The sequence below is a fragment of the Camelus dromedarius genome, chromosome 31 (genome assembly GCF_036321535.1).
Source record: "Camelus dromedarius isolate mCamDro1 chromosome 31, mCamDro1.pat, whole genome shotgun sequence".
Taxonomy (NCBI): Eukaryota; Metazoa; Chordata; class Mammalia; order Artiodactyla; family Camelidae; genus Camelus; species Camelus dromedarius.
Genome location: NC_087466.1, coordinates 10,939,849 through 10,955,116, shown reverse-complemented (window position 1 = coordinate 10,955,116; position 15,268 = coordinate 10,939,849). Strand labels below are relative to the sequence as shown.

Genomic DNA, 15,268 nt, shown 5'->3' with positions numbered 1-15,268 from the left:
GGGATAGCTCTGCAGGAAGTATGGGGTTTTCCCTCTCTGAACAAAAGGTCAGCGTTTCCCTCAGAAGTTGGAAGACAGGCTTGCACCTTTCTTTCTGTCCTCTCCAGGCTCCTCTCTGGCCCCCAGGGATCAGCCCCAGTCTGCACCCTCCCAGTGACTCATGCCTAACATTGGGCCCTGAGTTGCAGGGCTGAAGAGGGTGCTGTAGCCTGCATGAGCTGGCAGGGCAGCCTGAAGAGCAGGGGCCTCTGAGAGATGCAGTCGGGAGAGGGGCTTGCAGGAAGGAGACCGGGGACACCATGCCCCACCCTACCCTGGCCCCAACCAGCCAGGTCTCTAAGCTGGCCAGCTCTCACACGTGCACGCAGTCACTTTGGGGCTGGATCTTCCCAAACTGCCAAGCAGGATCAGCCACTGTCCTTTCACCTGCTCCCTCCCAGAAGCGGCTAGTGGGGCTCTTCAGCAGATTTCCACCAGCCTGCCCCATAAAGCTGACCACAGCTTTTTGGCCCCAGTGCCTGTCCCAAAGCCACCCCACTTGACAGCAATGCCCAACTTCTGCCACTTCTCACGCCCCTTAGCGTCTCTCCCCAGTCTGGGGACTCACAGCCGGAATCCCCAGCGCTAGGAGGGGTGGCTTAGGGAGGGAGGAAGCTTTGCCATTGTTGATGAATGAATAAATAAATGAAGGAAAGAAGAAAAAGGAAGGAAGGGAGGGAGGGGAGGGGAGGGATTCCCTGCCTTTTTGATTAAACGTTCCAGGTCGGGCCTGCCCAGTTAACGAGACCGTTAATTAAGCCGTGCGCAATTCAACTGACAGGAAGGCCCTGCGCCCCACAGAGATGTTCTGGAAACCAAGCAGTCCACCGCAGAATTAGAGGGGGCACATCGGCCTTGCCGCCCCTGCCTTCTAGGGTTCAGCCTATGCCCTGCCCCCTCGAGGACACCCAGGCCCACACACTTTCCCTTCCTGGACTCGGGGCTGCCCCCAGCAGGCCGCACCCGCGGGGACCCCAGAGCGCTCATCCACTCTGACCCCACTCCCATACCTTCCCCATCCCTTCTGCATCCCTGCCCGGATGCCTAGGCCTGAGCCTGCGCCCTGATCCACGCATGGCACCCGGAGGACGTCCACCCGGGCCAGCCTGGGCGCACACGTTCCGGGGATGATCGGGCAAACCGGAACTCCTGAGGGCAGTGACTGGGGACTGGACACGCCGGCTCGGCTCTCTGGGTGCGCCAGAGGGCCAAACCAGTTGCTCTTCTCCGGCCTTCGAGCAGCAGGGCCCAGCCTCCAGGCCCGCTCCTACTCAGGGGGCTGCCGATTCCTTGCGGCGGCGGGCAGTGCGCGGAGGCGCGGCGGGACGCTGAGTGTGTGTGCGCAGCGCGGCCTATATTTACACCCCAAACAAAATAATTACACTTTTGTCGGAGGGAGAAAGCCAGTGATTAGGCGCGGGCTCTTTGCGGCAAAACAGTTTCTCAGTGGTACACCAGTATAATTTTTCACGGCTGGCTGAAATCAAAGAGGGGAGGTAATGAATCCGGCGAGCAATTTAAATTTACAATTTGTAACGCCGCCGCCGCGCAGACCCGGCCGAGAGCGCAGCTCTGAGGCGCTCGCTGCGTTTGTTTAATGTTAAAGCCGCGCTGGCTAGGGGGGCGGGGGTGGGGGGGATGCGCAGTATGCGTGTTGAGTGGGGGGCGGTAATGATGGAAATCGGGAGAGGACCGGCTGAGCCGCCCAAGAGACCACAGGAAGGAGAGGACAAGGGACGCGCCTCCGGGGTCCCCCCAGTGCGCCCGTTCCCCAGGAAAGCAGGCCACTCTTGTCCATTCAAAGGGAGGGGGTGCCTTCAGAGGGGCGAAGGGAGATACCCTGGTTGCCAGAAAAGCCCCCGTTTCTGCTTGGCTGCAGAATCTCCCCAGGCAGGAGGGTTTCCGTTGAGGTGCTCTACAGCCTGCGGGAAGGTCAGCTCCAAATGCCGGGAGGAGTACCCACTCCGGCCGCTGCCCCATGTCCCGGGCTGAGGAAGTCGAGAAACGTGCCTCCCAAACCCCAGCTCAGCGCGCCTCGAAACTCCCACCCCAGGCGGGTGTGTGCCTCCTCGCCGGTAATTAATTACCGAACTCAAGGGGGAATATAAAAACTGCATATTACTAACTCTACAGGGCTTAAGTGATTGGAAACAGATTATTATCTTGTTTGTCTTTTGTCAGTTTTACTTATCCTGCCGCCGTCTGTCGAGTTGTAATGTTGATACTCTTTACTCTAGGAGGAAGATTTTTATATAGTAAATTCCATCAACATCTTGTATAAGTGACATTGCGTCTCCATGCATTACCCTGTTAAGACACAAGCGGTTTATTAGTTACATACAGGAGGGGATTTCGCTGCCTGGTCGCCATCTGTTAGCGCTGTTAGGATGAGGAAATTCGTCTAATAGTTGGTCTGCTGGCGTTTTTTGGAGGCTGTGTGCCCTGGAAGGTGGACTGGCAAAGGCGAAACAGGATGCCCTGCAGCTGGGCTGGGGTGAGGGGGTTCTGGACTGAGGTTGGGCTGTGCTGATTCCAAGGGGCTGTGACCTGGACAGGATGGGTAAACTCAGCTCCAGGAGGCAGAAGGCCAGACACGGGCTTCTGGAAGTGAAACCTTCCTCTCCTGCCACCGGGCATTCTGCCCCAGGTGACTCACCACATCCAGGCCCGGGGGACCCAGGGCTGCTCTCTGAGACTGCCTGCGTTTCTCCTGTCTCCCTGGCCTAGTATCACAGCCACTGGGGCCTGGCTGTACATCGGCATTTAAGCACATCCAAGAGCTGAGGGCAGGTGGATCTGTCCTAGGCGGAACCTGACACACAGGCACCTAGCAGCCAGCAGGGTGAGCAGAGCCGGGACTGGAAAAACACAGCAGACCCAGTATTTCAGGTACCCAACTGGGGTTAGGGGAGGGTGGGCACAGCGCAGGGGAGAAGGCTATCGTCTAGATGGGGGCTTTTAATGACTGTGTGGGAGTTCCCCACACCCCCCTCCCAAAATCCACACGCTGCACAATGAGAATCCTTCATCACAGATTTGAGCCCGCTGCTGGATGTGGATGTCCAGCAGAGAGGCAGAGGCAAGGAAATAAAAACACAGAGAGAGAAACTGAGAAAGAAGGCGATGGGGAAACAGAGAGAGAGGAAAACAGAAAAAGAACAGAGGCTGAACATAAGGAAGAAACAGAGACAGAAAGGAAAAGATGTGAAGAGAACTCAGGAGAGAGAAACCCCAGTGAGACAAAGACCAAGTAGGCAGCGTAACTCGCCTTCACTTGGAGCCTGGGTGCCTCTCTCCTCTGGGGTTCTTGTTTCTCTGTTCCTGCCCTGCCAGCTCAAGGACCCTTCACGCTACACCCCCAGGAGGGCAGGGCCAGGCACTGTGTTCATTTGGGGCTCCTGGAGTTCTCCTAGCCAGGCCTGGGAGACGAGGCAAGATCCATCCTGCTTTTTCCTGGCCCGGCCCCGCTCTGTCCAGCCACCAGCCACATCGCTATGCCGTGTAGACAGCTGTCCGTTGCTCGGCAAGCTGGAGGATGGCGTAACGGCAGAATCTGCCCAGTTTGGGGGCTCCTTTTCAGAAGCCCAGCTTGTAAGTCAATGTCCCACCCAGTGACCAGCACCTGTCAATTCCCTGTCCCAGATCACCTCCTGTAGAGACCGTGGACTGTGGGGGAAAGCCCAAAGTCTGGACAGGAACCAGGGGGAAAGTGAGCATCTCTGTGCCTCCACCAACTGCCCCAGTACAGGCGTCCACAAACCCTGCCCCCCTTAAAATCCACAAAAGGCCAGCACTGCCAAGAGTACACACAAGCATACCCCTCCCCCCCAAAAAACTACAGGAGTCACGTAAAAAAAATACCACTATCCTCAGAAACACACACACGCAGACACACACAAGGAGTAACTGGCCCACAAACACAGATCCACAAAATTCCACACTCACAAACACACCCAACCCAGCTCAGTCCCATGCACGCACGCTCACCTGCACACAAGCATACAATTCAGATTTTTCCAAGTCCACTTGCACATCAACACTGGCCCACACATACACAAATGCACACTCACACAGATGCACACTCACACAGGCAAACACCCTCACATTCATGTGGCCGCAAGTAAGCATACACATATATACAGCAAACAACAAAAACAGGGGCACGCAGACTAACACACACAAACATTAGAACTATACACAGATATAAATACACAAATGTGCAGGCAAAAAGTACACATGTCAAAGGGTATTCACATGATTGACTCCTGAGTACCTATAAACAGGCAAAAACGTGATTCTCCAGCAGCAAATATACACTAATAAACACAGCAAATGCACACAAACACGCATCCACAGCCAGTTCTTGGCACAAATACACACTCCTCTGGCTCCAAGCCCTTGGGCCCAGGCCCTACAGACCCCATCAGACCTCTTTCCTGGAGCTGGAAGGAAAAATCCCCAACTTGCCTGGCTGGCCTCTCTAACTTAGAGCACCCCATTAGTGGCTGGGTTGGTCCCTTGGGAAAGGGTGCCTGGCCCTCTCCCTCCCCCCACCAGAGTCACACTTCCACTCCACAGACACCTGCCAACACCCCCCTCACCCTCAGTGTCTCCTGCCTCCTTTGAAGGATAGAATGTGCACACCCAGCCCGGACGCCCTGCATGTGCAAAGGGCACCCACACAATCTCGAGCGTCCCCGCCTTGGCCAAGCTACCCACTCACCACGGCACCCAGACTGGCTGACCTGAGATCTGGAAGGTTCAGCGAGGAAAGCAGAGACGTGGTGGTGAACGTCACTTCTGGGCTGGCTTCGGGAAGACCGGTGCACCCTGGACCTCCCCCTCCCCACATCTCCCCAGAGGCCGGCAGCCAGCATGCTCTGGCCAGAGGACACCCGCCCCCACAACCTGGGCCTGGCCCTGCATGGGGAAAGACACCCAAGATACTCAAGCAGCGCGGTCTCTCTCTCTTTCTCTCTCCATGAGAAAGGCCCTGCTGGGCCCCAGCCCCGTGTATGACAAAAGAAGCTGGGGCCGGCTCCGGGAGTCCGAGAACCTCTCTGTCGCAGCTCCAGGGCGCAGACCCCAGGGGCGCACGGATCGCGGAGTCCAAAACGGTGGGCTGGGCTAGGGAAGAGGGGGCAGACGACGTAGAGCGCGATCCCGGCCTCGGGCAACTTCTGCAAGTTCCGGGGATGGCGAAGGGGGCAGAGGGCCCTCCCCCACTAAGCCTTGGAACCCTAGCCCCCAAATATTTGTGAGGAGAGAGAAGAGAGACCCAGTTTTCAGATCGCGCGGCCCCCAGCCCCCAGCCCCAAACTGAAAGGTAAATACTTACTTAGGCTCCGAACCAGGTACAAGCTAATACTCAACAATACTGATGCCTTGTTTTTTTTGCTCTGCCCGGACCGCAACGCTGTAGCCAATTTAGATATGCTATAAATTTAAGAGGTTGCCATGGCCACCGCGCGCCCATTGGCCGCCGGGCCCCCTACGTGCCGCGCCACGTCACCAAATCTGAATAAGGATGCGCGAATTAGGCGGCGGCCAGACAAAGATGAGGATCGGGACCGCTTGAAAGTGGGGGAAAGTGCCGGCGCCACCGCCACCGAGGAAAGCCGCTCGGCAACGCCGAGGCGAGCAGCCACCCAAGACACCTGGGGGAGCACGGAACAAGCACTGGGGCGCGCGGTCCGGGGCATGAGGCTGTGAACGCCACCGCTCCCTACCCCGCCCCCGGGCAGCCCAGCACCAGCCCAGCGATCACCCAAGGACTTGACCGGCTGAGTCTTGGTTCGGACCGGACTCGCCCGGCCGCGGTCGAGAGAAGAGGCGGAGCGCAGCGGCGGGGCCGGGGGGCCCGAGGGCCGGGGGCCCAAAGGGAGGGCAAGGCGGCCGGAGCCGCCGGGGCGCGGGGCTATGATGGTGCACTGTGCCGGTTGCGAGCGGCCCATCCTCGACCGCTTTCTGCTGAACGTGTTGGACCGCGCGTGGCACATCAAATGCGTTCAGTGCTGCGAGTGTAAGACCAACCTCTCGGAGAAGTGCTTCTCGCGCGAGGGCAAGCTCTACTGCAAAAATGACTTCTTCAGGTAAGAGGCCGCGGCTCCTTGCTGCCCGCGCGTCCGCCCCGCGCGCTCCGTGGGGGCACCGGGGAAGGGGAGACCATGAAACCCATCCCAGCCGCCCAGGCTCACCAGCTTAAATGGGGACCTGCGGAGCTCGTCGCTTTCCTCCTGTCTTCAGTCCGGTCGGGGAAGGGCCCCAGCCCCGGGCAGAATGAGAAGGACACTGCTTGCCTGCTTCCCACTGGCTTTTCCAGGCCGGCTTGGAGCGGTGGTGGGGCAAGGGAAGAAGCCTGACAAACTTGCCCGCACTCGCCTCTGCCTCTTCCTAGCTGAGGACTCCGCAGGGTCAAAGATTCTAGCTCGGTTCTGGGAGAGGAAGGATTTTTCCAAAGTTAGGGGCAACTGGGGGCTCATCACCCATCATGCAGAGTTTGTGAGTCCAGAGGCTGGCCTCCTGGACAAACAGAAACTTCCCAGCTCCAGAGGGGGCTCAGCCAGGAAGGTCTCCTCTGGTGATGCGGGAAGGAGCCATCTCCTTGTCACCCACCCCCCATCAACTCCTTAGACGTCCTCCCCTGCTGAAAGTACAAACGAAATGAAAGCTGGAATCAGGACCTCCGAGGTCTAGCCTGGGTCATGTCACCTCCCTTTGCTGCCCATGGGGGCCTTTAGGCAGGTCAGAGCAGATCACTTCTCTGGGCCTCAGTTTCCCCAACTGAGAAATGCCAAGGGTTGGCCTGAAAGGCTGCGGGGTTTTTGGCAGCTCAGCCCTGCCTGCTTCCCCCGGTGCCCAGAGCCAGCTTTGTGAGTGCGAATTCCGGGCGCGGAGGGAAGGGGGGCGTGATTAATGCCACCACGGAGAAAGGCTGCTTGCTGGCCCCAGTGACTGGCACTAGGGAATTTGAATAGAAGAAAATGTCAGACGCGCCTTTACACGTGTAAACTCCCCAGCCCCAGAGGCCCAAGGCCCCTAATGTGGCAGTGCTTGCAAAGCACCTAATGATTTTTGATAAGGTGCATATGGCCAATTACGCTGCTGGATAAGGCCAAAAGTGACTTATGGCTTCTAATGCCCTCACTACATCAACGTCACCCAAATTCGCCCTGTTTAGAGATGTGGGCGTGAGTAGATGCAGGGCCCCAAAGTCCTGGGCCCTCCCCCTCCCCCAACCTGAGCCTCACTCCTCCCAGCGCCGGTCTGCACCACCCATTTCGGGGCAGGCCGGCCTTCTCCCAGCGCTCAAGGAAGAAAGAAAAGGATTTAGACCAGGAACGCAGGAAAGGGGGGATGGGAGAGATCCCGCATTATGGCCGTGCAGGTTTAGGATTGCCTTCTGGTCACAGTCTCCCGCTGCCTGCCAGGACCTGAGATTTGGGGAACTGGAGATTCAGTCCCTGCTCTCTGGACTTGCTCCAGTGGGGCACAGAGCAAGGACTGGAAAGTCTACGGTGCTGGTGATGCTGGGAATGAGTAGAAGGTTCCCTCTTTCCAGCTCAAGTTCAGCTCAGGAAAGGAGCTCCCCACCCCAAGGGTAGGGCCCACCAGCCAGACCGATGGGCCCTACTTGGAGGATCCCAGTAGATTAGAAAGGATCCAGGAGGCAAAGTCAAGAATTGGTCCAAACCCAGGCTGTCTGGCTTAAAATCCTCAAGACTAGAGAGCAGAATTAGCCTCCAGCAGCCTAGGCAGATCTGGAAAAGATGTGGGGCAGGGGAGGGGCACAACTTGGGGTGCTCTGGGCCCTCTGCTTGGATGAAGGCTGCACCTATTGCTGGGGGCCCAGCAGAATCCAAGTACACCTGACTGAGGCATGACAGTTCCAGTCCCAAGAACAGCCCAGGGCATTTGTCTCATCTCTTGCACTCCGGCCAGGGAGGATAGGACTGGGACCTCATCTGACAGATGTGGACATGGAGGCTTCTCAAAAGCTAGGGCAGGGTGGGGGAAGAGGGGAAGAGGTCAGGGGTTCCAGAGGATGGGACACTGGGCTGGCCCCAGGTGACAGGCCGGGTTGTGTCTGCAGGCGCTTTGGTACTAAGTGTGCGGGCTGTGCGCAAGGCATCTCGCCCAGCGACCTGGTGCGCAAGGCCCGCAGCAAAGTCTTCCACCTCAACTGCTTCACCTGCATGGTCTGCAACAAGCAGCTGTCCACAGGCGAGGAGCTCTACGTCATCGACGAGAACAAGTTCGTGTGCAAGGACGACTACCTGAGCTCACCCAGCCTCAAAGAGGGCAGTCTCAACTCAGGTAGGAGGCCCCCACCCCACCCCACCCCAACCCAGGCCCCAGTGCCTTCCCTCCGTGGCCAGCCTGCACTCCCTACTTTGTCCCTGTGTGCCTTAGGTGCCCGGCTCAGAGCTCACTCCCTCCGGGCAGGTCAAGGCAAATGGAGGGGCCCCGGGCTTGGGAAGTGAGTCAGCATTCGGAGCCAGCCTTCCAGGAGACCCACACTGCCAGCTCTCCCCCACCCTCCTCCAATTCAAGAGCCTTTTCCAAGTTGCCCTCCTCCCCCAGTTTGGAGCCGCACATTTTCCCCTTTCTGAGTCTGATCATTTCTAGCTGCACTGGGAGGACACTAATTGGGGTCTGGAGGAAGGAGAGAAGGGAGAAGAAGATTCCAGGCCTGGAGGGCATCTGCACCCTCCTCCCAGCCACCCTCCAAGAAGGCCAGGCTCTCCAGAGAGCGTGCCTCCCCCTTTCCCAAGTAATAGCTGAAAAGTGCTGAGAGGGCTTGAGAAGGGCCCCTCCAAAGGCCTGGCCCCTCCTGGAGGGAGTGGGCGGGCGCCTGGCCCCTAGGGGAGGGGCTGTCGCTGGGCTTGGGAGGGCACCCCGCCAGGTTGGTGGTGGCCTGGGCCCGCAGGAACCTGCTATGGGATTGGAGAGGTCTCGGACTGCTGCTTACGCCCTGTCCCCTTCCCGCTCCCTCCCCCTCGCAGTGTCATCCTGTACGGACCGCAGTTTGTCCCCGGACCTCCAGGACCCACTCCAGGATGACCCCAAGGAAACGGACAACTCGACGTCGTCGGACAAGGAGACAGCCAACAACGAGAACGAGGAGCAGAACTCGGGCACGAAGCGGCGCGGCCCGCGCACCACCATCAAAGCCAAGCAGCTGGAGACGCTCAAGGCCGCCTTCGCCGCCACGCCCAAGCCCACGCGCCACATCCGCGAGCAGTTGGCACAGGAGACCGGCCTCAACATGCGCGTCATCCAGGTGCGGCCCGGCCCGGGTCACCCCTCCCCAGCCCCGCTTTGCCCGGGCGGCCAGGAAGCTTGGAGGAGTCGAGTCTCCCACCCAGCCTCGTTTGCTAAGAGAGCGCCGAGTTCGGGTCTAGGGGCAGACGGTGCGCCCAAGGTCGGGGCCAGCTGGTTAAACTCTTAACCGAAAGACTCAGCCTAGCCCTGCTGTCCTCCTGGCGGTGTCATCTTGGGCGGGTCACTTCACCACTCTGAATCCCACCCCACGCCATTCAAGGAGGGTTTTAAGCCCCGCTGGAGTACAGGACCTTCCCCTTGTTCCCATCCTCCGAGCAGAGAAAGAGGCGATATTCTTCGCGTGCCCCCTCCCTGCGCGGATGCGCGGGCAGACAGACAAACGGCCAGAGTCCGGCCGCGGAGCCGAGGGGCCGAGACCACAGCCATGCCGGGCGGGAGGCCTTTATAAAGCCGTCAGACCGCGGACGGGCCAAGGACTAGGAAGCCCAAGTCTTTATGAGTCGCCCCACGGGTCCGCGAAATCCTTCACCCTTGGCTGGTTCGCCGAGGCCCCTCTCCACCCCTCCGGCCTAATCCGGCCCGGCCCCCCTGCTCAGGGCAGCCTTGGTGCAGAAGAGGCGCTAGGACCCAGCGGGGGCAGCCGGGGCAAGGAGAGAAGGGCACCCCGAACCGAGCTCACAGCACCCTCCTGTGTCTCAGGTGTGGTTCCAGAACCGACGGTCCAAAGAACGCCGGATGAAACAGCTGAGCGCACTGGGCGCCCGGAGACACGCCTTCTTCCGGAGTCCGAGGCGCATGCGTCCGCTGGGCGGCCGCTTGGACGAGTCTGAAATGCTGGGGTCCACTCCGTACACCTACTACGGAGGTAAGCACCCCGTGTGCGCGCCGGTGCCCTACACCTCGGTAGGTGTACGCCCGTTGGCAGGGCCAGATCTCCACATTCTCGGCCACTCAGGGACCCCCCTTCTACCCATGCAGGACATACACATTCATGAACACACTTTAATAGACACGCATCAACACACAAATACTTACCCACAGATACCTCCTGGACATAAAATCAGACACATGGGTTTATTCACCCACACAGTGGTACCCACAGAGAAGCACCGGGGGCAAGCTGTGACACATCCCCACAGGACACACACTCGAGTTCAGAGACCTCAGGAACACGCGTCTAGACAGATGGTCACACACAACCACACACAAGTATACCGCCCCCCATACACTGACAGATACACTGACATTCTCACGCATCACACCAAGTCAGGCACACACAAATCCACCTGCACCTCCTCCCAGCCTGACACCCCAGCCTTCCTGCTGCCCTTGCCCAAGGCCTGGTGTATTTGGCACCCGCAGGAAAGCAGGCATTGGAGGGTAGCACCGGCAGTAGGGATGGAGGGGTCAGGACTCATCTGAGGTCGCCCCCATGCTATCTTCCAAGTCAGCATCTCCTTTTCCACCTCGGGACTGGGGACTGGGGACAGTGAGGACAGCATCTGGCCCTGTTACCCCAGATGCGGGCAGTTGCTCCAGACAAGGACTCCTGCCCACCCTCCAGCTCCAAGCACACCAGGGTTCTTCGGGGCTAGGCTTGGCGGGGCAAGGATTGAGTCAACCCAGTTTTCCACTCTCTGTCTTTGGGGGTGCAAGGAGCTCACTTTGCACAGGCCAGTTCCTCTGTTGGTGTCACCTGGCTCAGGCCTGGGTGAACTCTCCTCTTGATCACCCCTTCCCTTCTTCCTTCTATCCTCTCCTCCCTTCTCCCCACCCTGTTAAGCGAAGGAGCTTTCTCATTCGCACTCAGTGGCCTCTCCTGACTCCCCCTCCTCATTGTTTTGAGACTGGGTTGCTCTGGGGCAGTGCAGCACTGACTCACCATCCTACACTTTCCAGACTTGGGGGGTGTCAAGGAAGGGGGGTCAAGGAAGGCACCTCTCCCTTCTGTTTTCAAGTCTCTGAATTTAGGGAGCCCCCAGGAATGCCTCTGCCTGAGACGGACCTGTGTTTTGAGTCACTCAGTGCCTCCCAGCCAGGAGGAGGGGAGCTGGGGCTAGTGGCCTAGTTTGGGGAGAGGCACCTTCTCTTAGAAAAGTCAGCTTGAGGGCAAGGTGGAGGGAGAGGCCAGGAGTGGGTGCCCAGGCGAACCCAGAAGGGAAAGTAAGAGAACCCTACAACCAGCTTTGGTACATCCTCAGGCCTGGAAGATTAGATCTTCATGTCGGGCCAGGACCCCCAGAAGTTGTGGACAAAATGTGCTAATGTGCTTTTGGGGAAGAGATTGAGATGGCAGGGCCCAGGCTGGGGGCTACAGACGCCCAGGGCAGCTTGGATGGTGGACTCCACTCACCGACTCTCTTCTGCACAAAATCTCCGCCGGGCGGTGCGGGGAGGTTGGTGGGGCGGTACTAGTACGGAATTTTCTCTCCGCCTGGGTAATTAACCAAGGTTTCCCCCAGGACCTGTGTGTCCCCCACCAATCCCGCCGCCTCCTCTGCCCGCGTGTCTGCCGGATGGGGTGGGGGCCTGGACACGCGGGCCCTTCTTTCCCCGGAATGGGGGGGGGGCGGGAACCCCCAGCCCCAACGAGGCAGCCCCGCCTAACCCGCGCTGGGAGATCGCGGCGGCGGCGGCGGCCGGCAGCGGGCGAGAAAGGGGCCGGGCGGCGGAGCCGGCGGCTCCCCGTGGGAGCGCGGACAAAGCCCCAGCTGCGGCTTTTGTGCCCTGTTCAGACGGCGTTTGTTCCAGTTACCTCCGGCCCGGCCGCCATATGGGCGGAGGCGGCGCGCTCCGCGCGGGGGCCTAGGCCCTTGCTGGCTAGCCCGCTCGCTAGGGGCCGCGGCCGTCCCCCACCTCCGTCCCTTAGGAGCCCCAAATTCGCCGCTTCCAACCCTTCCCTTCACTTACGGGGAGAATGGAATGAGTGGTTTTTAAAAAATAATTGGCGACCGTTTTAGCTGTTGCCTAAACCATCCCCAAGCCCGCCTCCAGACACCCCCCATTTGGAATGATGTCAGGGAGGGTTTGGAGAGGGAAGAGGGGCGGCAGGGGGCGTCCAAAACTCGCCCTGGTGACAGACCCCAACACTAAGCTGGGGGCGTGGGTTTGCCAAGGAGACCCCGGCTTCCGGACTCGCTGGTTTTCCCGCCGTACAAAGCGGGTTATTGTCACCGATCTGAGCTACAAGGTGCTCCTTTCTTGGGATCTCACACCCCAGTCCTTAAGGGGAGCACCTGGTTGGGGGTGGGGGAGGCTGTTCGGAAGGATTTGGGGAAGGGGGCTTGGGGAAGGGGGCTATACAGGGTTGATGCAGAAACTGGTGCTGCCTGAATTTGTGGGCAAAATTCACGTTTGTGCATTTTTCTGGAGAGAGAAACCATAACTTTCACCGGGTTATCAAAAGGGCTCAGTGTCCCCAGATACTCCAAAACCTTATTGTCGGGGCAAACCCGTGGGTAAGCGGGGGGGACAGAGCTTTTACCCCGAGGCGCATGAAACTTAAAGCATAGCCACCGGGGGAGTGCTCGCATCCTCCTCTTCCCCATCTCCCAAGTTCCCGGGGCTCGGCTTTCTCCATTCCAGGCCAGGCAAGGCAGATGCAAATGGTCAGACAGAGACGGACCCGGGGCGAAGGGCTGGGCCAGGTCGGCGGGGCTCAGGGGGCAGAGGGTTCTGAGGCCGCCTTGCGAGCTCACGTCCAGCGGCCAGGGCCATTCTCTCCAGTCCGTCTGCGCTCTGGCCGCTGCTGGGTCCCAGCCTTTCCCGGCCAGGTCGCCGCCTGGTCTCAACCATTTCACACTCTGGGCTCTGATCGCTCCCGCCTCCCCAGCCTGTCAGCCCCCGCGTCTCTGGCCATCTCTCTGACTTCTCGCCAGTCTCCAGCTGCCTGTCTCTTCTGACCTTCAGTCTCTTTCCTGCCGGGTTTTCCCTGTGTCTCTAACCACCCAGCCGTCTCATCTCTTTCTCTTTGCCTCTTCTAGACCTTCTCTGCCTTACTCGACCCCGGATCTCTTGGGTCTGCGTCTCGGCCGTGGTTCGGCGACTCTGAGCCTCTTTTCTTGCCCCTGCCCACGCCCTGACTCTGAGTCTGGGGGCTCCCCTTCCTCCCGGTCCTCTGCCGATCTCTCCCAGTCTCTTTATCCGGCAGTTTCCGTGTCCCTCGCTGTATATTTCTCGCCAACTCTAAGACACTGCCTGGAATTGTCCATCTCTGTGCCTCCCGCCACCGCTGTCTCCTCTCCGTCTATGCCAGGGAACCTCTGACTTTGAACTCTCAGGGTCTTTCGCTATGTGTGCCTCGTCATCTGAGTCTCTTGCCTTTCAGTATCTCTCGTCTCTCTCCCCAGTATGAGCCTGGGTCTGGTCCTCCGTCCCTCCTGCCTGCCTCTCCCTTGTTCTCTGCGGGTCTCTCCGCAGCCCTCTCTCTAACCTAGAGTCAGTGTCGCGCTGTCCCCCAGTAATGTCCCGTCCAGCCGGCCCCAACCATGTCCGCACGTCTCTGGCCTGGGTCTGCCCAGGTCCCCTTCCACCGGGCCCCCCCCCCCCCGAGTCCCTTAGCGACCTCGCCATCTCTCACGTCTCCCCGTCTCCCCGCTACCCCGTCCCCTCCCGCAGACTACCAGGGCGACTACTACGCGCCAGGAGGCAACTACGACTTCTTCGCGCACGGCCCGCCGTCGCAGGCGCAGTCCCCGGCCGACTCGAGCTTCCTGGCTGCCTCGGGGCCCGGCTCGACGCCGCTGGGCGCGCTGGAGCCGCCGCTCGCCGGCCCGCACGCCGCCGACAACCCCAGGTTCACCGACATGATCTCGCACCCGGACACGCCGAGCCCCGAGCCGGGCCTGCCGGGCGCGCTGCACCCCATGCCGGGCGAGGTGTTCAGCGGCGGTCCCAGCCCGCCCTTCCCCATGAGCGGCACCAGCGGATACAGCGGACCCCTGTCGCACCCCAACCCGGAGCTCAACGAGGCCGCCGTGTGGTAAGGCTGCCGGGCCGGGCCGCCCCCCCCTACCCCGCGCTCTCGACCCCGGGGGTCTCGCCCGGCCGGCCCCCCACCCTGGACCCAGCCTTCGGAAGCCAAAGCGCCCGACGCGGATGCGGCCCAGGGCGCCCTCGAGGCTCCCTCTCGGGTCCGCACTCAACCGGCAGCTGCTCCTGGGCGCCGCGAGGGACCGACCCCCATCTCCATCCACTCCGCTGGCTCTCCGGGACCCCCGGCCCGCTGCCAGCGCTCTCCCGGCAGCCGCGAGCAATTTGTTGGGACCAAAGTTAATTCTCCGGAGGGTCGAGGGATTTCAAGCACGCTCTAGACTTCCCTCGATCCCCCAACCCACCCACCACGTCTTTGGACCAAGAGAGGGTTGAGGCCAAGGGGCGGAGACGATTTTTTTTTCCCTTCTCTGCAATCCGAGTGGCATTTTGTAATCTTATTTCTCACTCTGCTTTCCCGTCTTTAAAAAAAAAAAAGATAAGTGAAAGAGAGAGATTGAAGGGAGAGAGAGGAAAGGGAGCAAAATGAGTTAGAAGATGGAGAGAGCGCCAGCCAGAGACAGAGAGAGAGAGAGAAGATGGAGAGGGTGAGAAACACTCTTGAATGGGGGTGTCGCTGGAAGACAGATCCACCTGCGCGTTGGCGCCCCCTGGTGGCCAATTTCGAGGATCAAGGTCAGCTTTTCCAGGAAGGGGGGCGGTCCATATATTGCCAGCTCGGGGGCCCGACCCCCACCTCTTCTTTCCTTTGACATTTATTTTGAGCCCGGGGGTCCCGACCAGACTTGAACACTCGCCCACCCTGCTCTCCCCCTGGGCAAGGCGCCAAGATTTCTGGGCTCTGGCCGACGGACCACCCTCCCTGCCCGGGTCCTGGAGGCTGGGCAGTCAAGATGTACAGTATTATACTTTTTTGGAAGTTGAACGCTTCTAGTTTCCTTATTTTGTATAA

The 15,268-nt window shown here is 59.8% G+C and overlaps 1 protein-coding gene across 1 annotated transcript; it reads left to right on the top strand.

The window, feature by feature from the left end:
- Positions 1 to 5,958: 5,958 nt before the first annotated feature.
- On the top strand, positions 5,959 to 15,179 carry LHX5 (LIM homeobox 5). The gene is made up of 5 exons (XM_031442861.2): positions 5,959 to 6,131; positions 8,132 to 8,355; positions 9,045 to 9,322; positions 10,024 to 10,189; positions 13,942 to 15,179. Exons 1-5 carry the CDS (start codon positions 5,959 to 5,961, stop codon positions 14,307 to 14,309), a joined length of 1,209 nt encoding a protein of 402 aa, XP_031298721.1. The 3' UTR covers positions 14,310 to 15,179.
- The last annotated feature ends 89 nt before the right edge of the window (positions 15,180 to 15,268 follow it).